The 15,334-nt window shown below is 44.9% G+C and overlaps 2 protein-coding genes across 2 annotated transcripts in view; both read left to right on the top strand.

The window, feature by feature from the left end:
* Positions 1-5,823, top strand: part of Ids (iduronate 2-sulfatase) — a 30,281-nt gene extending 24,458 nt beyond the window's left edge. Inside the window, exons 9-10 of the mRNA XM_037420971.2 lie at positions 2,303-2,565; positions 4,287-5,823. Of these exons, the coding sequence (XP_037276868.2) occupies positions 2,303-2,565; positions 4,287-4,604 (581 nt within the window). The 3' untranslated portion in view covers positions 4,605-5,823. The remainder of the gene's footprint in view (positions 1-2,302; positions 2,566-4,286) is intronic.
* A 1,374-nt stretch (positions 5,824-7,197) lies between these two features.
* The window catches only part of LOC119169967 (cytochrome P450 3A14-like), a 32,899-nt gene continuing 24,762 nt past the window's right edge, over positions 7,198-15,334 (top strand). Inside the window, exon 1 of the mRNA XM_075885968.1 lies at positions 7,198-7,256. Within this exon, the coding sequence (XP_075742083.1) occupies positions 7,198-7,256 (59 nt within the window). The remainder of the gene's footprint in view (positions 7,257-15,334) is intronic.

Below are 15,334 nucleotides of genomic sequence, written 5' to 3'. Positions count from 1 at the left end.
GTCCCTTCGACCAGCGCCGCCCTTTCGCATACGTGTGTACGTGTTCACTCATTTAACACCCCCTCCTACAACCACGTTAACCAATTTAGCCATCGACCCAAGTAAGTCGCAATTTAACACCCCATTTCACAACCACGTTAACCAATTTAGCCATCGACCCAAGTAAGTCGCACTTTAACACCCCGTTAACCAATTATATGGTCCGCATCCTCCTCAGTGTTCCCCCGAGGGAAGCTGCGGGCAATTTTTACTACGCTTGTGCATTAAGTCCACGAACGCAAACTTTCGCATGCTGCCAGGCATAATGGGAAATGTAAACAGAAAAGAGGTAAATATGTTTCACATTGTTCCCGTTATAATCAGAAAGGATCACCCGTGTATGCCTTTGCTGTTTCTAGGTTTCTGGTTTTCAGGTGTCATTTAACTTTTTCCCTGCCCCGGTAAACAGCGATGGCGTCGCTCGGTTGCGGCAAGTTCACATCGAAGCTTGTGAGCGAGCATGAGTGCGTATTGATTAGGTGATCTGTATTCATCGAGCAGGGAGAAACGAAGAGAGTGGAGCGTCGCGAAACATTTCGTTTTCCGCATATGCAATTGCCGAGAATTTATGTGCAAGTGATATCATCTGCGAAAGTGGAACTTTATAATCGCTATAGCCACCTTGAAAGTGTCACCAGCGACCTGCCAGTCTTCAAGAACACCAGCGCTGTTTGGAAGAAAAAAACTCCCAAGCATTTCCCCGAGGGTGAACATGGTTAAGTGCGAATACACGGGGTGATGCTATGAGGGGTATTTATTAATTCGCACTATTATATTTATTAATCACACTATGGTGCCTTTATGGTGTAATGGTTCTGGGAATCGCAATTTGATCACACGGGGGAGTTTACGTTAACTCACTGGCGAATGCCAACGGATTTTAACTTTACTCCCCCTCACGACCCGCTCTCGACGGGATACTGAGAGAGAAGGCGGGCGCGCGAGAGAGAAGGGTGCGCGCGCAGCTGCAGCGAGCGAGGAGAGCGGAGGAGCGAGCGAAGGGGGAGGGGGTATAAGGCACGTTACTGACACCGATATCAGCGTCGCGTCCGTGGCTTATGCGGTAGAGCGTCACGCTGCGGCCCGCCAAGTCCTCTTTCTTTTAAAGAGAGAGAGAAGACTGCGGACGCCGCCGACGGCGGTGGATGGTTTGGGGTCGCTTATAAAGTGTATTCACACTTAAAAGTGCGATTGGAAACTGTACCTAAAACCAATTACTCTTTTCTTAAATTGCGTTGCATACGTAGTCGGTGTTTCGGCTGTCTAACATTGTTGATACGATAACTCTGAAGATCGCGTACCGTCACACCGCTCCCGTCAGCGCCTACGGAGGGAGTCAATCCTTGCGCTTTGCCTAGGTAACACACGCGTTCATGTATATTACCCTTTTCACTGTGCAAAATATTGTTATTGGCCGAGTAGAGATTGCGTTTCATCAACTCGGATTTACGAAAGTCAGACGCCCGCCCACGACCGATCGGTGCCAAGATTTCTGTGCCCCATCCTTGCGTTCGCGACCCCTAAAAAAATAACGTGAACGTCTCTAAAAGAAGGAAAACAACGATGCCGACCAAGTATGCACTGAAATTCGGGAAATAGTTTCTTGGCTTTATGTTGTTAAAATCGTCCGCCCAGTACCTGCTCGGCCATACCTTTTTTTCTTTAGAATAAATATCAACGCTTCAAAGAATCTTCGTGTTTTCCCCCTAAAAATAACATTTTATGACTTTTATTTCTTCCCATATGAATGTAAGATTTATTGCATGGTGGTCGTGCGAAAATGTACATTTTAGATTCCGCTGCGAAACCGAAATCGCACGAAAACGGACTACTAGTAACACCTGTGTAGAAGCTCCGCCCTCGTAGCTTTGGCTGTGGTGCCACAGACAGTTGTCGCCGAGTATAGTGTGCTTTTGTACCACCTCCGAGAGAAGAAACATATCGGGCACTCTGCACCTCACGTGGTTTTCCGGTGCTTCCTGATCACCCCATGGACCTTAACCAAAGGACTATGCCATGTGATGTTACGAAGGCTTTATATGGACCTCACTCGTTGTAATGACATGTGACACCATTCTGACGTCATCGCACGATGCTAGTGTTTTGTGTCACTAGTGTGAACGACGCCAATGGTCACTTTTCGCATTTGAAGAGGGATCTAAGGTTTCCACATTAGTTTAAGTCCGGATACAAGCGGTCACTGCTGCTTGCGTCTGCCCCATGCGTACTACCATGGTCTGCACTGAACTCTGGGATCTTGCAGGATGGGCACTTGGTGAGCACCAGGAGTACAGCAAGTTCAGCAACTTCCAAGTGGCCACGAGCGTACCCTTGATCATCTCCCCACCAAGGTCCCAAAGGAGCTCGTCACCAGCAAAAGTGGCTGGACGCGTGGATGACCCGGTGGCATTGGTAGACTTATTCCCCACGCTGGCCTCCCTGGCGTCTCTTCCTGCGCCTCCCCGCTGCCGGTCGTCTGGTGATCCGTCGCTGAGTGAGACGACCTGCACAGATGGTGTGAACTTGGTGAGCACAACGATTGAATAGAGCGAGTCTATGGAGGCGGTCAGGTAAAACAACGGACAGTTAAGCAAGTTGGTATTAATTCAGATAGGTAATAGAGCACTAGAAGTCGTAAAAGTATATGTTTACTTAGTACAGGTAATAACCACGGAGCCGAGCCACGATGCTGAAGTAACTAGAAGAAAAAGAATGGGGTAGAGCACACTTGACAAGCACTCTCAAATCATGACAGGTAGATTGCCACTATCCCTCGAGAGGAAGGTATATAACAGCTGCATCTTGCCGGTACTTAGCTACGGAGCAGAAACGTGGAGACTTACAAAGAGGGTTCAGCTTAAGTTGAGGACTACGCAGCGAGTGATGGAAAGGAAAGTGGTAGGCGTAACCTTAAGAGATAAGAAAAGAGCAAAGTGGATCAGGGAACAAACCGGAGTAAAGGATATCATAGTTGAAATCACGAAGAGAAAATGGACATGAGCCTGGCATGTAGCGCGTAGACAGGATAACCGCTGGTCTATAAGGGTAACTAACTGGATTCCCATAGAAGGCAAGCGGGTTAGGGGGAGACAGAGGTTAGGTGGGCAGATGAGATTAAGAAGTTTGCGGGTATAAATTGGCAGCAGCAAGCACAAGACCGAGTTGACTGGCGGAACATGGGAGAGGACTTTGTCCTGCAGTGGAAGTAGTGAGGCTGATGATGATGATAATGATGATGATTAATTCACCATGAAATGCTGACAATTGAGAATGACGAGGAAGGGAACGAAGCAACTCGAGTGCAATGGAAACGCCCAACTCGCAAATTCACGTTGCAGAACCAATTAATCTTGTTATTATATAAAAACTTGCTTTCTTGCGCAACGCGTGTCTTTAAGGCTTTTGACACTGCTTTTTGTTAACCACACAAATGTAAATTTGATAGCGAATCATGGTGTCTAAATAAGACCATGAGTTTGTTTCTTTTCTCTAGGTTTGCTACAAAAGATTGTGTGACAAAATGTTGTTCTTTTTTCCAAAAATAGTCATCTATTCTTCGCCATTTCTTAGTGTTGCGAATTTATTGAGGTGACGGTGAATTTGAAGTGATTCAACGTACAAGAAAGAAAAACGAACAAGCTACCTCGGTATTCAATACTGCACAGAACCTTTTTTCTAAGAAATGAATAGTTGAAATATTTTAAAGCAGAAACCTGTGTTAAGCATTGCGTTACGTTATTTCTTCGTCACAAGCAGTAAATCTTTCTTAAATTAAGGTCTAATAACACTATACACTAGCAATGACATTTTCGAAAAGAATGTGTGACTCTCTACAGACAAGCTAAGCACAGAAAGAGAGAAAAAATACCCATGCAATGAATTCATTCATGTCCATGCTCTCAGGATATCCCTCTCTTCGCACGTCAAAATTTTATGAGTTTCAAGCTGTTCTCCTTTGAAGTGAATGGTTTGTAGAATCTGTGCTCAAGATTTCCACTGAAACTTCGATATAGGTTCAGCATGGTGATTGATTATTACAGTATGCCTGAGCTTCAATGCATCTGTTGCGAGTAAATCTTGATGGTTTCGTTTTGGATGGTTCTGATGCTGTTGGTTTTCTTATAGCACTGAAGACTGTGCAAGTTTACCCTGTAGTAAAACAGATACACTTCCAATTTTAAAATTTCGCATCTTCTAGACGATTTTATTCCTCTTGTTGATCCCGACTCTCTCGCCCTTGTACGCAGGCTAATCCAGTGCAACGAAAGGAGGTGCTGCACCAGTACCCACGGCCTTCAGCCACACCGCAGTTGAACAGCGATCAGCCAGTGCTCGGAGATATCCGCATCATGGGCTACTCGATAGTGTCGCGCGATTACCGCTACACGGAGTGGATCGGTTTCGACACGACCAACTTCCACCGAAACTGGACCAACGTGTACGCCCGTGAACTGTACAACTTGAACTCTGACCCTCGCGAAGACAGCAACGTGGCGAGCTCACCAAAATACAAGGATCTTGTCATCGCGCTGTCTTCAAGGCTTCGCGAACTCGTCGAAAACTGAGTGGTTCCTAACGACGCCCGCGTGGACTGAGAGAGAGAGAGAGAGAGAAAACATTTGTTTTTTTATCAAAGTGAAATATTTAGTTGGTTGTTTTTTTTTAGTTTGAAAAAGCCTTTTTCGATTTCTATTTTCATGTCTGTTCACGCGAATTGCGCTCGGAATCCTGGTCTGAGGCTGCGAGCCAGAGGCGTGCACTCAGAAAGTTTTTTTTCGGGTAGAAGAGCGGGAGCAAACATTACGCTAACCAGATAATCATCAAGTAAAAGCTTACTTGAGTATTTTTTCAAAGTGTCGCATGCAGTTGATAAAGGAGATTGCCGATATCACCACGCTCCGGCTTGTCGACGTTGAATTGCTGGCCGTCTCTATTGCGCAAGTACTTTTGCTGGTAGCTTACTTATAGATTTTTTTCAGTTTCTTACGTTGCCACTCCCGTTAGATCACATATATATTTCGTAAATGAGCCCATTAAAAAAGCGTGGCCATTAGTGACATGGAGCACACAAGAATCGTGTCACGCTGTTTTGTTAAAACTCTCTGCGCAAGGCATGGTTTGATATTGTTGAATATGAGCAGTATGTACTAGTGCATCACTGATATCTGGATGAAATTAAGTCCTACACTGGCCTATATTTCCTGCGGGATTTTCTCGTAGGTTAATGGATGATGTCTGAGCTCGAAGAACCCGATCTGGGAATGAATCGTTGCTTCCACTTTTTGTGACGACAAAAAGAAAAGACCACGAGAGAAAAAAAAAGAAATGAAAAATACAGGTGCGTTAAGTGGAACGTTTAAGTGAAATTGAATAAGAACGGAATGCGATATCACGTAAAGCCCTTGCTTAAATTTCACAAGCAGCCTTCGAAATCGTCGAGGTTTTTTACGGCACGAGCCAGGCATGCAACCGAACCAGTGAGATGCCTTGAGCTAGAAAAGCAAAGACAACCGAGTGCTTTTTAGTGCGGCTGCGAACGTGAGTTGACTTCGAGATGGAGGGGAGGCAGCAAATGGGCACTTAACAGCCAGAACTGACGATGGCCCGCCACTCTGCAGCATCGGGCATGGAAAACGTCTTCTTAGCAAATATAAATAAACTCTGAGTATGTCCTAATACTGAACATTTAATGCGCATTGCACAACCTATTTGAGGGACGTGTAATTACCAAGCGGAACGCGTGCGAATAATAGTACATGTCTTTATAATAAAGCGTACTGAAAAGGCAGTGATGTCTTCTATGATATTGAGTTACTTGGCATGGCCTATCTTATCTGGGCAACATTACACGGTGCGATCACACTGATAATGCAGAAGGGTATTTTTGACTTTCTGAAAAGTGCTAATAAGGAAATATGGGACAATGAAGTTGTTACACTATCGATTCATTTGGACCTGTGATTGACTTTATACACACTGTTGCATGAGAAAACTATGCTATTCACTAACGAGCAAATCCAATCAGAACACGGGTGAAAATAATTTGCTAGCAGAAAATAGCAATAACAAAATACCGTTACGGCAACGCGGCACATCAAGGCAATAAAATATTATTTTACGAGTGGCATCATGAAATCTAAGCTACATGTCGTTCTATCAAGCAGCGTTCAAGAACATTGCATGATGTTAGACAATGACCCATGTGTTTGACAGTCTGATCTAATCAATGCGCGAGCCACCTACTTTGAGTCACCTGTTAATGTTGCAAGTCCATTTTACCTGAACGAGATAAGATAACACGCTATAACGATGCGCTGGTCTTCGTTGAAAAATATGAGATTAGGAGAGACCCCTCATGAATCCACTCTCGCATTTTCTCCTCCATTCCCACTGTTTGTCCAACCTGTTGCACACTTGAAATGATACGTAGACTTTTCGCGTTACATTTCACGTAGACTGAAAATATAAACATGGTGGAAGAGAAGAGAGAGCAAGAATTATTTTAAGAGAGATCTGTAGAAGTTTGCCAGGTTTTTCAATCGTCATGCTACTCGAGGTGCCGGGCAATGGCTGTGATACATACAGTGATAAACACATAACCTATACAGTAACACACGCGCATAACAGTCACATAACACATGCATGTTACACGCACGCACCACACTATTTGCAATATTTCGTTCAGGCCTGTGGCCCATAAAAATGTCAGTAGCACTGTTGTGGAGTGTAACGCACAGGAGCTGTTCAGCAATGGGCCTAGAATATCTGTCAACTTGAGGTTTTTGTCCCGTTGTTTTAAGGCCATCTTCAAAGACTGTCTTCTGACGCGCATATCTTGCACTCACCGAGGACGCGATCGATGACTTTCACGACGTTACATTGTACACACAATGGTGAGTCTCACAGTCTGATCTTGTTCTTGAAGTAATTCGTACAAGCAACGTTTATTCGCGTAAGGTGTAAACACGATCCATCTTGCCTGTTGAGGTCTCGCGGCATGCTGAATTGACCCGACAAATTGATCTTGTATGGACGCGCATAGTATTGATGGCTAGGGTCTTTCCAGAGGGATTGCTCGAGGTGTCAAGCGTGTGCCCACACTAGTGTCGCAGCGTCTTGCCTCGAGAAAGGTATCTTGACGACTTATGCCGAAGCATCATGTCCAGTTTTGGCAGCGTCATCAGCCCAGGCGTCACCTTGTATTCCGAAGTGGGCAGGTATCCACTGCAGAACAATGTGGTGATGGAGGTCGCAGGCTTTCTCGCATAAGCGTTTGGTGTCCATGACGAGTCGGTCCTGCGTGCATGGAGACTTCAGTGACTGCAGCGCAGTCCGTAAAGATGACCTGCAGTCTGTAAAGATGACTCAGACTGCAGTCCGTAAAGATGACTCAGGACTCAGCTGTGTTGTTCACAATGTATACGCTTAAAGGCAGCCCTTAGTGCAGCCAGTTCAGTGGCTGTAGATGTGGTGCAGTGAGTGAGAGTGGCAGAGAGGGTGACATTGGCAGAGTGAATCCAGACGCCAATGGCGGATGATGTAGACGTAACAGAGCCACGTCATCATCTTTTGAAGAGAAGATACTCTCACAGCCCTCCTCTATGCATTCGCTTAGGGTGACGCGAAGGCGAAAACTATCTTCTTTTTATTCTCAGTTGATTTACTGAACTTTTATCACACGTGTTTGAAAGCTTTCCGCGACTAGCACAATTTCACACTGCCTTCGAAATCGCTGGTTCTGCATGCTTTCCTTACGTCATCTGGTTTTCCACTGCCTCCGTCATCGGCCCGCTTTCAACCAAATGATGATTTGATGGGATGACGTGATCATGACCTATTTTCGCGTTTTATGAGACATTTAAGGTTTTCGCTTTAAACGAACAAAAAAAGTAAGCACAGCTTGATCTATAGTGGTGCAATGCTGGAACCAACACCGGTAGTTTTCAGTGAAGCTTTTTATAAATAGCGTTAGTTATGCTTACCTTTTGAGATGCTAAGTTTTTGCTAGCAATACGACTTGGTTATCCTTTTTCCTGCTTTGGTCGGCTCCCCGCACCACACACGTCCCACGTGGTTGTAGCGGGAACAATCAACACCACAAGCTGTTATGTCATGTTACGTGATTTAAGAAATTCCAGTGACCAAATTGGCTACTGCCTTGCGCCATGTTATTCTAGCCCCGAGACTGTAGTTACGCGTTACTGTGGGACTTCATCCTATAATTTTTAGTTCCGTGACAAGTGTTTACCTAGTGTTGAGTGACCTTTAGTCACGTTACTCAAAGTTACGTGGCGCTACGTGGTTAGAGTCATGTGACTAGTCGTTACGTCATGCTAGTGGATCTTTAGTCGCGTAACATAATCTCTTATCATAGTACGCTCCGCGGGCGGACAAAACGGCACACGTGCTGCGGGAGCCATGCAGCAATGCAGCAAAGGAAGAAGACAAAGTGAGGTGGTGCCGGTTCATTGATGCTCGCTCTTCCCGGCGCAACAAAAACCTTTAATGGCTCCGCTGTTCAAAGAAAGCGTGAAAGCGAGTGCTTTCCGCAGTTATTATGCCCAAGGGTGGGTTTTCGAGAAAAAAAAACAGTGATCGCACGAATAAAACATAAGAAGGTGGAGTCTGTCTGAGTGAGCGCGGCAAAAATACCTAGCGCGTGGCGCAGACTTTCCTACAAATCGCAGAACCATCACGAGCACAAGCGGGATCTTGCGCGGCAGGCGTACGCCGAGGCCGTTCAGCCACGAAACGCTAGCTTGTTTTATTACAGAATCTCGCGTTCCATCTTTTTTTTAGTACCCGGCGTCCACTTGAATTCATTTATCTTTTTTGGTGACGCGGTTAAGGCTCTATCTTGGCTTCAAGATTCTCACGTGATGCTCCTTGCTGTGTTTTCAATACTACTTGATGGAGAACAATGTGTGGTGACAGCTATACTCCTTTATAATGAGTTTGATAGAGACACTCACGGAAACAGAATGAATGTTGTGAATGCACCAGCTGGGAAAGAACAACGTAGTTCTTTATAGACCGTCCTAAAGGCTGCATAAACTTAAAATAACTAGATTTCATGCTTAATATGTACTGATGGACAAGTTGGTGAACCGCGATCAGTTTCGACGAAGCAGCGCCCAAGAGGACACAATCACGCACACATAGAACGACGCAAATACGAGCGTGCTTGCGTCATTCTGTGTGTACGTGATTGTTTGCTATTGTGTGCTGATTCGTCGAAAATTTCATGATTTCGATGCCTTAACAAAGATAATACTATTGGGAACAGTGTGGTGAAGCGCTCTAGACTCTTTACAAACCTCTTGATTTCTTTAACGTGCGTGTATAATTTAGCACAAGTGTCTGTTTTTTTTATATTGACCATCCTCATAGAAATGAGGCTACTGTCCCCGAACATTGAACCCAAGCCATCTAGCAGAGTAGTGGTGGTCTTTTGCCCCTAAGCTACCGTATCGCGTCCCTACAGAAGGGCAATAATTCAACCTCAAAAACAAAAAAAAAAGACTATATACTTCATTCTGTCTTTTAGAGACGAAGCTTTTTTACGCCGTGAGCCGTACGTCCCATGTCGTCGTCGTAGTAGTAGCAGTAGCCAGTTTCAAAAATTTGAAGTGGTGTCAAAGCATATCCATCAAGTGAATGATGATGAGCGGTGGAAGCGTCCGTCAGTGCGTCCGTGCTTCCGTCCGTCCACTTCGCCCCACTCGTCATCATTCACCTCATAGAAATGCTGTGATTTTCAGTTTACCGCTGACATACGGTAAGGAAAATATTCACCGGTTTATGTGGTCTAAAATCCTAAGCACCACAGGCTATCCGCGAAACTGTAATACGACACTCGAAATGATTTCTAAATTCATCAGCCTGTTGTCCTTTAATCTTCACTGACATCACACTGTAGCTGGGCTTCCAGCTTTAGCAAATGCTTGAGTCATAAAATGTGGCAGACTTGCTACACTTTGCCTTATGCGTCAGAATCTTGATTGATATGTAAGGTTTAACGTCCCAAAACCACCATATGATTATGTGAGACGCCGTAGTGGAGGGCTCCGGAAATTTCGACCACCTGGGGTTCTTTAACGTGCATCCTAATCTGAGCACATGGGCCAACGTCATTTTCGCCTCCATTTAAATGCAGCCGCCGTAGCCGGGATTTGATCCCGTGACCTGCGGGTCAGCAACCGAGAGCTTAAGCCAGTAGACCACTGCGGCGGGAGTAAAACGCGAATAAGGCGTAAATATTTCTTTTGGAGAAGATAATTTTTTTTTCAATTTGTGACTATGGTGGCCCACCAAAGCTAGTAATGAATAAGATGGGACAGAAACAGAGATTTGAAAAGAAACTGATTTTGGTCAGGAGTACGTGATTTTTACGGTATAAAAGACGAATAAAGCGCGAGGCAGCCAAGCATGCGTGACAAAAATGGACAACCCGTAGCACCTTAAATAGGAATGGCTACAGCAATTTGAGTATGAACTGAAATCGTGGCTTTCGCGAGACAAAGGTTAGAATTATGGGCCCGCAAAGGTACCATCAGTTTAATAACATGCTTAATGGGCAAATTTTGCTATTCATACTCATCCAATGAAGTACCGTCTTTTAGACAACAAAATAATGAGACGACGTTTGAGTTAACAACTGGTAAAATATAAACACTGCCATTGGTGAATCGATGAAAGAAATCGTAACTCCTTCCTTGAAGCTACCCCCGGACTGGGATCGAACAAGGAAAAAGCTGTTGAGCGAATCTGCCAGTAATATACCAGACACTCCAGTCCCATCAAAAAGTCATTTTATCAGACATTTCATTTGTATCTGTAGTATATAGATGAGTAGTCGTTGCTTGCAGAGAGCATCACCGCGACCATTGCGATGTTGGAAAATATCAGCATAATATCGGGTCTTAGCTAGTCTGATGTCTTCGATTAGTTTATTCCTATGCGCTTTATATTGCGCAAAACCTAATAAGTCACCCCGCCGCGGTGGTATAGTGGCTAAGGTATTCAGCTGCTGACCTTCAGTTCGCGGGATCGAATCCTGGCTGCAGCGGCTGCATTTCCGATGAAGGCGGAAATGTTGTAGGCCCGTGTGCTCAGATTTGGGTGCACATTAAAGAACCCCAGGTGGTCGAAATCTCGGGAGCCCTCCACTACAGCGTCTCTCATAATCATATGGTGGTTTTGGGACGTTAAACCCCACATATCAATCAAACCTAATAAGTCAGTGGTCGTAACAAAACTTCTGTAAAGTTTATCCTTACCGTTTATGCGATTAAGCAAGCAAAGACTAGTCCATAACTTCCTAATCGTTCTCCGCCGTGACACTTTCTTGCTCGGAAAGTGCTAAAGATATAATGTTTTGAATCGACCCTTGAGTTCTTCATACGCAGTATCTGGTTAAATTGCGTGGGTGAACATGCGAAACAACGTGAACATAAGGAATGACAAATAAACTGTTATGTCTACACTAAATCCGAGGTGATGTGCGCATTACCCCCCCCCCCCCCCTCCTCCAAGCCTGTACGCATTGTCGAAATAACAGTCTCAAGCTCTGTTTCGTCGCATCGGTAGCAAACTTTCGCAATAATTTATTCATGAACAAATATGTCGGTGTAGACGAGCACGTATGAAAGAAAGCGGAGTGACGTCAATGTGTTCAAACAGGCACTCACGCAGTACATTGTAATCTATTAGGCGTATCAACAAAACACTCGAATCGCACACGCAATGAAGCACAATGAAGCCCCGTGCAAACGACCTCGGCTGTGCACAGCTCCATGAAAGCGGAACTTATCCTGGCGATATCTGCACCTGTCTTATCACTGGTTTGTAGAAACTACTTGAAATGAAGAATGCCTAAGGTCACGCGGGAGTTTCGAGAAGCTTTAGATGAACAAAAACTGCACTATTAAAAAAAGTTAGTGAAAAGCTTGCAACCGCAAGCAAAGAGTTAGTACAAGCAGCTGTTACTAACTTTCTTCGGCCATTACTAACGTTTTACTACCTACGTTAGCAGACATTTGAAGTTTGCAACGGTTACTACTTTTTGCGCACCGTTACTATCTTTTCGTCATGAACGTGTTTAATGAACGTGTTGATCAAAGCTCCGAGGTTATTATCACAAGTGTCTAACAACCTAATTACTAGCACGAGGATGCATTCAGGTTCATTGAGGCAGTATATTTAAGCTTAGTACCCGCCTTTGGGTCTTGTATATTGAACCCCGTTGAGGCGGTACCCTGCAAAATAGAAATAAGTTGTTGACTTTCTTATTATTTTTGATTAAAAGTCTGACGGTACGTTAGTACACGCTCCTAAAAAAATTGTATGCTGTATAAATAAAGGCGCCAAACTTAAACCATCCATCCCACAGCATAGCCACCCACTGCGTTCCCCAAAAGATTGGATATAAATATTCCTAGAACCGCTTGGAAACTGTACGTGTCACGTGGAAAGAGAGAGATAAATAACATTTATTTATACATCCGCCGTGCAGGAAACCCCCAGCCTCGCATGGCGCGGATGTTCCCTATCTTAAGATTACGGCTTTTAGAGTCCGATAATCTCAGAGCCTAGGCCTCGAGGATGTTGTGTTTCGACTAGGCGACAGTTACTCGGGTGCCTCCGCACCCGTTAGACGGGTCGTCGGCTCCTTTTCTCCGTTGCTTCGTCAAAGCCTCTTCAAGCGGCTGGTTGGTCCTTCGCGTGGACTGGTGTATCAAGTCCGTAATTACGGAGTTATATATCGAAGTATTAATGCTCGTGAATCGGGCCGGTATGAAACGGGTGATTCGTGGGACGAAAGGAACGTGGCTAGTACATTTTCTGTTAGTAACCATTATTACCTACGTACTAACTGTTTTAGTAACCATCGATAACTGCGCTAGTAATGGTGAAAGTAGCAACGGTTACTAACCTCCCCGTTACTACCTTCACTTACTAACCAGTTGGTAACAGATGTGACAGCTAATTAGTAAACCGAAGTTATAGTAAGCACTACGACCTTTTTTAAAGAGTGTATGATACTTATCTCTGAAGCATATCATCAAAGCAAAATATTGAGGCTATATCATTGCTGATGATTGATTGATTGATATGTGGGGTTTAATGTCCCGAAACCACCATATGATTTTAAAAGACGCCGTAGTGGATGGCTCCGGAAATTTTGTGGGGATCTGTGGCGTGCCCGCGACCATTTCGCGAGCATTCCGCCACACGGCCACACCCTTTTGGTTATTCTGCTCTGGTAATGGTGCGTGGCAATAGATGGCGCCGCATGCGGGTGCAGCACGTGTTACGTGCGCGCCGAGGGAGCTCTCTCTCCTCCATGGTCGGCGCCGGTTAAGCACGTGTTTCCTTCGTCCGGTCCCCTTTGGGAATCGCCGGACTGTAGCCTGCCTGGGGTGGCCTTGGGCACCTCGGCAGGAGTGTTTACTTGAGTGCTAGCTTCGGTACCGTACGCTAAGCCCACAGCGGTGCCTAGTGCTTGCAGTGGTCGTACCACACTGAGCCGCCCTTGCCGTAGGCCTTGCCGTACGCGTTCGATGCGTAATTCGAAGGTCGTAGGTTCGATTCCTGCTCACGGCTGGTTATTTTTTCATCCACTTTTCTTTCTTCTTTCTTATTTACATTTCATTGGTTCTAATAACTTCCCTTGTACATTCCTTGGCTTTACTGTCTGTTAGATCTCATTAATATTGTGTTAAACCACGGAAAAACGAGCCCTTAGGTATACACTTTTTTCCCTTATATACATATACATATATATATGTGCGTGTGTGTGTGTGTGTGTTTGTGTGTGTGTGACACACATTGTGACATGCATTCATCACATCATGTTTGCTGACGTAAACTGATAACAATACCTGTATATAGTTGAAATTAGAATCTGCCTGATGTGTATTTGGTACCTTTTAGGTAATACTGGCAAATCTAGCGAACTCGCGTTTAGAAGATGAAGGATGATTACGAGTATACTCTACTACAAAAGGACCTTAAGCCACAAATTCCATACAGCTGCCTCTTCCTATTGACACAGCAAATTGAACTACATAGCTTCTCTGACTTCACAATTCTCTGCGATGCAAAGCTTTCTCCGAACACTAAGAAAAACATGGCCCACGAAGATAAGCAAAGTGATGCATAACCTGACACCAAGAACGTTATCGAACTGATAGCTAAACCAGGAGGCTCTTCTTTTTTCTTTCTCTTAGGACTGATTCTCACACTTTATCTTTAGGTACATACCACTACGACAAATCTACCATTCTCTCTTCTCTCTTCTCCACCAGTTTACAACTCACGCACCAACTTCTTTGCATTTGCGTGTCGTCTCTCCCAGGAATCTGTGGTAACTTGACCAAGCATTCAACTAAAGGGTGCCCTAGAGTCAACGTCTCCTGCATAGAAACAAAGCAACAGGTCGTATACTTATAGGCAAGCAGTATAAAAATAAGAACAAAACGGCACATACGTATGGTGACTTTAAGAATCGAGTGCGAGCACTGACTACCATCTGTTTGCCCCGCCACGGTGGTCTAGTGGCTAAGGTACTCGGCTGCTGACCCGCAGGTCGCGGGTTCGAATCCAGGCTGTGGCGGCTGCATTTCCGATGGAGGCGGAAATGTTGTAGGCCCGTGTGCTCAGATTTGGGCGCACGTTAAAGAACCCCCGGTGGTCGAAATTTCCGGTGCCCTCCACTACGGCGTCTCTCATAATCATTTGGTGGTTTTGGGACGTTACACCCCACATATAATATTATAAAAATCTGTAACTTCAGTGCAAACTACATACACGCTATACTGACATCCGTCACTCCGCGTATGATGGTGGCGAACGGTTCGAAGATAAATGAAAGAAAAACAAAGAGGCGAGGAAACAAAATAGCAGAGAGACATAATACTGTTGCTACATCGGCTCTCGCTAGAGAGGGTGTTGTGATGTGATCCGGTCTCTCACACGCTCTCCTGCGCTCGCCAGAGTCGTTCTATTCTACCGGTGATTGCAGCAGTTTCTTTAGGTCGGCGAATACACGTGCTCACCTTTGACGGACCATGGTCGTCATGGTTATGGTTTTTTTAGCCAGTACTCTCTCCTTGATCGTCATTTTCCTTGCAGCAGTCATAAGGTATTGTCATCCTTTGCACACTAATCTTTTGCTGTATAACGTAACCACCACAGGCGTTTGTGTTAGGCTTAAAAGCTTAGAAAGCGATACGATTTCCTAGTTCGTGGTTGAGAACATACGCCTCGGGTTACTATAGCGGAAATCCTGCAG

The sequence above is a fragment of the Rhipicephalus microplus genome, chromosome 2 (assembly GCF_043290135.1).
Source record: "Rhipicephalus microplus isolate Deutch F79 chromosome 2, USDA_Rmic, whole genome shotgun sequence".
Classification (NCBI taxonomy): Eukaryota; Metazoa; Arthropoda; class Arachnida; order Ixodida; family Ixodidae; genus Rhipicephalus; species Rhipicephalus microplus.
The sequence above is the reverse complement of the archived record's forward strand: the minus strand, read 5'-3'. Positions and strand labels throughout refer to the sequence as shown.